The 7,601-nt window shown below is 34.9% G+C and overlaps 1 protein-coding gene across 1 annotated transcript; it reads right to left on the minus strand.

Annotated features, from left to right (window-relative positions):
- Positions 1–1,742: 1,742 nt before the first annotated feature.
- LOC110859547 lies at positions 1,743–3,728 on the minus strand. Its single transcript, XM_022108514.2, has 4 exons — positions 3,520–3,728; positions 2,970–3,052; positions 2,784–2,898; positions 1,743–2,208 (listed from the first exon to the last, which is right to left on the minus strand). The coding sequence occupies exons 1-4, from the start codon at positions 3,617–3,619 to the stop codon at positions 1,955–1,957; spliced, it is 552 nt and encodes a 183-aa protein (XP_021964206.1). The 5' UTR covers positions 3,620–3,728; the 3' UTR covers positions 1,743–1,954.
- Between the last annotated feature and the right edge of the window lie 3,873 nt (positions 3,729–7,601).

Raw genomic sequence — 7,601 nt, forward strand, 5'->3', positions numbered from 1 at the left:
AAATATGTCGATTCGTAGCTTCTTAGAGTTGTTTTTAACTATGGGTGAAGAACTAGAAAGCTGATATTTTAGCATTGCCGGATGTACTTAACGATTCCATGCATTTTGATTAGCTCCAGAAATGACCAGTCTAATACGTTACACTGTTAAAAAACTGGTAATAAATAATTTCGTATACGAGACTACCGGCATATGTAATGATGCGAATTACCCAATAGGAGTTTTGTGGAAATGAAAAATTTACCATTCATAAAGTTTACCGATGGTAGCCACTGGTTGCTAGATTTTTATAGTATAAGGTGTGCCTCATCTTTCGAATTGCAAGTATCGGAATTGTTACTCATTGTATGTATGTAGTCTTGATACATGTGCTAATTAACCGATCTATGAATTTAGATCAATACATAATTTCCTTCACAATTAAAACTAGGTTTATTTACATAACAAAAAAAGCATGATTTACTAATTAGGGCTGAAATACAGTCGAATATTAAGATTCAATAACTAATAACGATTAATTTTCAATAACTCATACTTTGCATACTTACATTATATAACTAATTAAAATTTCGCCTTGCTAGTTCCTGTAAAATTAGAACCGTACAAAACAACAATAATCTTATTGAGTAGAAACTCCCAGAACGACTCCGGTAAAATATTCTCCCGATCAGTAGTACGAGAAATATTTCTTGTATAACATATGAAAATTAGTGGGCAACATATTATATAATTTTAATACTAATTATCCATCGATGCCACTATCATTAATGTTTTATTCACCTTCAATATCAAAATTTACTTGGGTAAAATATTTCGCCATGGAAAAAACAAACGAACATTACTAAAAGTATTTTGGTCGAGACACTATACTTAAAGCCATTTTTACATGCATTGCTTATGTAAAAATAGCGTGTTCGGTGGGCATTATGTTTAACGAAAAGTACTTGAATTGTTACTAATTCTGTGTTAAGTTTATCCATGTTCAAATTAACTGATCTACATATACATCTAGATTAATACATATGTAATCACCTTTACACTTAAAACTAGGCTTATTTACATAACGAGAAAAGCATGAATTACTGAAAAGGGTTGGACAGAAGGACATTAAAAATTTGTACTTTGCATACACGCTAAAAACACCCGACGGTAGTTAAGTACGGATGTACCAAAAATCGCATTGCGAACGATCCGTACCTAACACTCACAATGCGATGGTATAAAGTGTAACCCTCTGATTTGGTTGAAATTTTGAAATTATATTGTACATGTCAATACAACCAACGTTTCTTCAGACAGTTTGTGCGATGGTCAAAATTTGCCAAAATATTTCAAGTCAAAGTTGAAAAACGGGCGATTTTTACTAAACGGAGGAAGCAAACTCAACTTCAGTTCTCTTTCCGTGTGAAAAATCGCTTATTTTTCAACTTTGTCCGTAAATAATTTGCCAAATTTTGACCACCGCACAAACTGCCTGAACGAACGTTGGTTGTATTGACATGGACCACATAATTTCGAAATTTCAACCAAATCGGAGGGTTACACTTCACACCATCGCATTGTCCGTACAATTGCACTCGTTTGAAGTGTGATTGCACTTCGATGAAGATGTCCACCACATTTTTGTACGGAGTTTCAAACTTGAAAAATTACAGCATCCTGTCCATATAAAAATTTTGTCATTGTAGCCAGACTTATGTTACATAGTACGTATAAATCTCAGGAAAATTTAACACCAACAATCAATCATATCACAATTTTATTAAGTATGTATTTATTTCCTAAAAAACATGTCTACAATTTAACGAATTATTAATATGAATCTGATCATCAATTTGGGTAAAGAAATACTTTTTTTAATCTATATAATTTTTAAGACACGTGGTCGTAATTTGTTTGCACTAATTTAAGGTCTTTAATAAGTATCTTGAAATTTTCAAATTGATGCCAGCACTTAAAGTTGGCAAAGGAGCCGCTTCTTCTCGGAGCATGGTTTCTCGAACCATTTATAGTTTCCCTTGCAGAGGTTGGGATCACAGCCGGGTAACTTGATCCGCTCGATGGAGACACATTGGCAGTTGGGATTGGGAAATGGTGCAACTTTTTCGAAATCCTCATAAGTAAAGGGAATATTTCTGGTTTGCGTTCGCCAAAAGAAGGCCCCATTCGTGACAAAATCTTGTCCACTGGTCCAAGCGTTGGGTATGTCTGTAGCAGAAAAAGTATATCAAAATATTTACCTGGATACAATTTCTAGTTGGTAAATTGCATAATATTTCTTCATATTATAGCAATTCACGTAGGTAACTTGTTGAATTCGTAGATTTTGCATCGTAATTTTGGAAACTTTTACAAATTAAAGAGAGTCCATTGATCTGAACAAGTCTACAAAAGTTTGTAAGCTAAATTTTTTAGAAATATTGTGCAATTTTGTAAAAGTTTGCAAAATTTAAGGATTTTACGATGTTACTAAGGAATTCGTGAATTTCCTTCAGATTGGGTGATTTGAGAACCACAAGGGCAAGAGTTTAAGACTAGTACTCAGGGCCGATTTTTCAAGCGAAAAACTTTATCAAAAACGCGAATAAAATTTTAGAAACGTAAGTGGAGTGACATAATTTAAGAAACTTAAGTAACATAATTTAAGAAACTTTAGTAACATTTTGTAATTGATTTGAAATACCTGTGGTTTACGCAAAAAAAAACCTCCTGCGCACGAGGCTTTACGACTTATAAATTTTTTGACATAAACCCTGAAATATTTTCAAAAAAATCTTGCATACCTTGCGAATCCAGGAAACTTTTGGCAGCCACGTTGATCTCCGGAGTAAGTAGTGCAGCCGCTTTTGCTCCAGTACCCAAACTTTCACAGATTTTGTTGGCATTGTCGGCAACCAACTAATTCAAGAAGGGTTAAGAATTTTGAGTAATGTTTCCATTCAAATCGTAAATAACATATTTGCTTTAACCTCTCTGCTCGTGGTGAACCAATAAATCTCTTCGATCCTTCCATTTGACCCAGTCGTGGAAAAGTTTCCGAGTGGGATGAATTCTAAACGGGGAAAGAATTATACATGATAACAATTATAAGGTTTAAACATTACATTGCCCTTTTGCAAAGTAAATACACCTTATATTCTAAATTACATAAGTAAGCTACGCAAAATCCAGAAAAACTTCACTTTTTATAAAATTCACATTACTCTTGAATTTTGTTATTTAATGTACCGTAAAAACTCGAATAGCAGCCGGGGCTTACTATTTATCAAATCGGTCGCTGGGACTTATTTGGCCAGGGCTACAATAAATGCAGGGCTACTATTTGGGCAAAGTTACTATGAATAGTAACTTTGCAAATTTGCAAAATCAAGGGTAGTATTTGAAAACGTCTGCCATTTTACTTTTTACGGTAAGTTGATTTACTGCAAAATTCAAGGTGTATTTACTGCTTAAAAAGGCAACACAAATTTTAAGGGTGTGGTTTTAATTTCATGATTCACATTTATCTTATTAATTTACCTAGTTCCCCAAATTCTACCGAGTTAACTTTAATGACATCGGAACCTGAGGCAATTCCAACCAAACCAACTACGACCAGAAATACAAAGGACAAACTCATCCTTTCTTCTTCGATAATTTTAATGAAAAACCCCAAATCTCGAAAGAAAACCGTAGATATTTAAGTGAACACGATTTTTTAACGACTGCGACCCACAGCTCCGATTTACGAGCTTTTAGTCCCACCTGACAAGGGAATCGTGACCCAAATCCTCGATTTGTGACCTCGATTTTCTCATTGTCCACACACACGTATTTATCAACCGGACGCGCTGGCCTACAAACAGCCAGATTGAATTCAAAAATTTCCAAGTAATCATTTCGTGTCGAGGCAAAGATAAATGTTTTCCAAGAAATTTGTAGTAATTTATTTCCTGAACAATGAAACAAGGTCGCGAAGCCAAATGATAATTCGGCAAGCGTAACCACATTTGACCCAAATTTTGCACGGATTATAATAAACAGATTACATACTACATAAATATCAATGGTCATTTGCTTATACATACGGTTATGCTCACAGACTTGAGCTGTATTACCAGAACAGATACCTAAATAACAGGCTGGCATTGTTGTTTTTTATTTATTCTCAAAAAATTAACCAACACACTTTTTTTGTCTTGTTCTGTTTCGAAATTTTTGGTTTATCGCCGAGTAACTCAACTAAACACTTTTTTGTCATGTTTTTGTTTTATGTTGTAAAATTTTGTTTGTCTTGATGAAATTTTCAGCCCTTGGTAATAAACAGACTGATAAGAGATAAAGTGATGGTAAATATAACGGATAAATAACATAGATATTTGCCCTGTGCTGATAAACCAAAATGGTGCATTAGTCAGCCACGCTGTGTATAACATTACACTCTAAATATTTAAATTTGATTAAAATTTACTCAACGTTGAGTAAAATTTAGTGTGTAAATTTCACCACATGAAAGTTCAAACCTAAAATATGTGTAACCCACGTTGCAGAATTTTGCGCTCAACCTTGAGTAAATTTTACCTTCGTTGTGTAAATTTAGATAACAAAGACAGTTGTGCCATCGCAAATTTTGCTTCACTTTATTTAGAGTGTACTGATGGTTATGTGGTGTTTAATCAACACGTTTTTTAGTCTCGACCCGGCTCCCTTTGTCGGTTAAGATCACTCATTTTAATTATTTCCATTAAGCAAACATAACCGTCCCGATGATGTAGTTTTGGGATCTAACCGTATTTAAGCATGGTTTTGAAACCAGATGATGCATAATTTTCTTTGAAATTTTGCCATTAATAGAACGAAAACATGTCCTAATAAACCGTAGTAACGTTAGAAGTAGCTCACCCTGTCATAATGATTTCCATATAACTTTCCACCAAAGGTACGGAATAAGGCGACAAAATAGATTATAACTCTCATAGATTATTGCACCAATGGTGTAATATGAACGGAAAAATAAAAAGAAAAACGAAAATAGTTTGCACCACTAGTGGAACATTAGCGACCAACGGGATACATAATTTTGAAAACTTTGACAAAATTGTATGGTTCCTTATCCCGACATTCTGCATCATTGGTGGGTAAGGCATCCCTTACCCAATTATTTATTATAAAATTTATATATTTTAACGTCAATGATGCAGAAAAATCGAACAAATAGAACAGATTTTTGGGGGGGGAAATAGATGGCCCAATTGTTACGCCTCATTGATTTTTGGGGGTAAATAAAGGGCCCAATTGTTACGCATCATTTTTAATAACCAATTGCTCGGTACTAATGGTGCTACTTATTCCATAATTACAGTCCTATCTCGATGTACCTGCACAATTAATTCGCACCATTTACGCCACGGATTATTCGATACCAATGGTGCGCCGAACTTATGCAATAATGTTCAAGGGGATTTTTAATTAGCATCAACTGATGCAAAAAACTCGTTAACAGACGGACAGACAGACAGACGGACAAGAGGAATTCAATAGCTCTAATGCTACGCAGGGTGAGCTAATAAACCGTAGTAACGTTAGAAGTAGCTCACCCTGCAATAATTATTTGGTTATATCTTGCCCCAAAGGTGCAGAAAAATGCAACAACATAGATACATAATTTTTATGCAATATTGCACCAATGGTGCAGAAAAATTATACAAATGGATACATAATTTTTATGCAATATTGCACCAATAGTGCAGAAAAATCCAACAAAATAGATCAATAAATATTATGCATCGAGGAAAGTTCAAAAATTGTGCATCACTGGTGCATAATTACCTACCAACGCTCATCGATAATTTTGAAAAATTTATGTCAAAATTGTCTAATAACATCCGCCGAGTAGTATGCATTATTGGTGCGTTTTGCATCCCTTCCCCAATTATTTCGCATCCTTTTGTGTTACCGATTGTTAGATATCAACGGTGCTATTAATTTATTAAAAAATTCGATTCGGTTTGTTCAATACCAATGGTGCGCCGAACTTATGCAATAATGGTCAAGGGGATTTTTAAATAGCATCAATTGATGCAAAAAACTCGTTAACAGACGGACAGACAGACAGACGGACAGACGGACAAGAGGAATTCAATAGCTCTCATGCTACGCAGGGTGAGCTAATAATGAGCACCGATTCACTTTCATCCACGTGACTGATTATGATAGAGAATAAGAGTGAGTGAAAATGAATTTCTAATGAGTTTAATGAAAATGAGTGAAAGATTCTATCATTTCATCATGAACGAAAGGACTTCTCACTCCTTCCAGTTTTCACACTATGCTTAATACATGCATGTGGCTAATTAAGAAATGAAGTGAGTTTGAAAGAAAATCTTCAGTCAGAAACCTGGATGACTGACTTTGGAACGAAAACTAAATTTGTGAACAGTATGATCACAAGCATCTTACCAGAATAACTCAAGTTTTCATCGTTTTTGAATTACAGGTTCTAAAATACCTTTGGAAAAAGTCGGGACGAATTAAATCAACACCCTATACGTTTATTAATTTAGATGGCGAAACAAATTTCTGAACTTATATTTCCGACATTTTTTGTTGTGGATCAATAGAGTGTTTTCTCAGGATTTTGGGTGATACATACATGGTCATACAACACACATACTAAAAAAACATTATGTAGTACATTCAAATTTCTCGGAATCAACTACCAGTGGACATGTGCGCGTCGGTAGTGCTGACAAAGATTGATGTACATTAAACGCACGTCAACACAACACAATCAGACCATAGATATTACCCAATTAATTGATTATTCAAATATTCCAACTCACGACGTTTTTCGCAATTTGAGAAAGACTATCTGATACAATCATACGCGGTAGAATAAACTGTAATTTCCCAGTGCGATACATATTATTCTTTCACATGCGTCAATGTTCAAGTGATACTTGAATAAAATCGCAAAATCATGTATGTAATACTTATCACTAGATCAGTCTCTGCCAATTTTCATGTTCTCATTATGAAAGTCTTCCAACGTATGCGAACAGATTTTTAGCAAAATAGTGTCAATCAATTTTCAAATTAAATTATGTTGTATGCAATTTTTGTAAGCCACTATCTGCCCGTTTCGAGGAGGTATTTGCATTTGAGGATAAGAAAATTCGCCCTAATGTTGACTTATTTTGAACTTTCCATATTTACTGTTAGTTTTTTCTTCTTCCGGTGCAAACTTCCCTGCCAAACGTGCCCATTGAGAGATCGTGTCTTATAAAAATTTGATACCAATTAAATATGTGATCGATTGACACTGAATGTGTCCAAATCTATGCGCATACGTTGGGAGATCTCCATCGTTAAATAGTGTTGAGGTACGAACGGAATTTTCCAATTAAACCGTACAACTTCCCTGATCACGCACATCCAATGTCATGACTAAGGAGTAGAAGGTCACTACTTGTCGGGCCCCGATTTCGATCTCCTTTGGATATGTTGTAGCACTACATGAGTGTAGAAAAAGTGAAGGAGGGTTAGACTCCATGAGCCCATTTACGCCCGCCACACCCCCTCAAAGGCGCCCAAACCCCCAGAGTTGCCGCACTAAAATCATC

Source organism: Folsomia candida, unplaced genomic scaffold (genome assembly GCF_002217175.1).
Source record: "Folsomia candida strain VU population unplaced genomic scaffold, ASM221717v1 Fcan01_Sc026, whole genome shotgun sequence".
NCBI classification, from domain to species: Eukaryota; Metazoa; Arthropoda; class Collembola; order Entomobryomorpha; family Isotomidae; genus Folsomia; species Folsomia candida.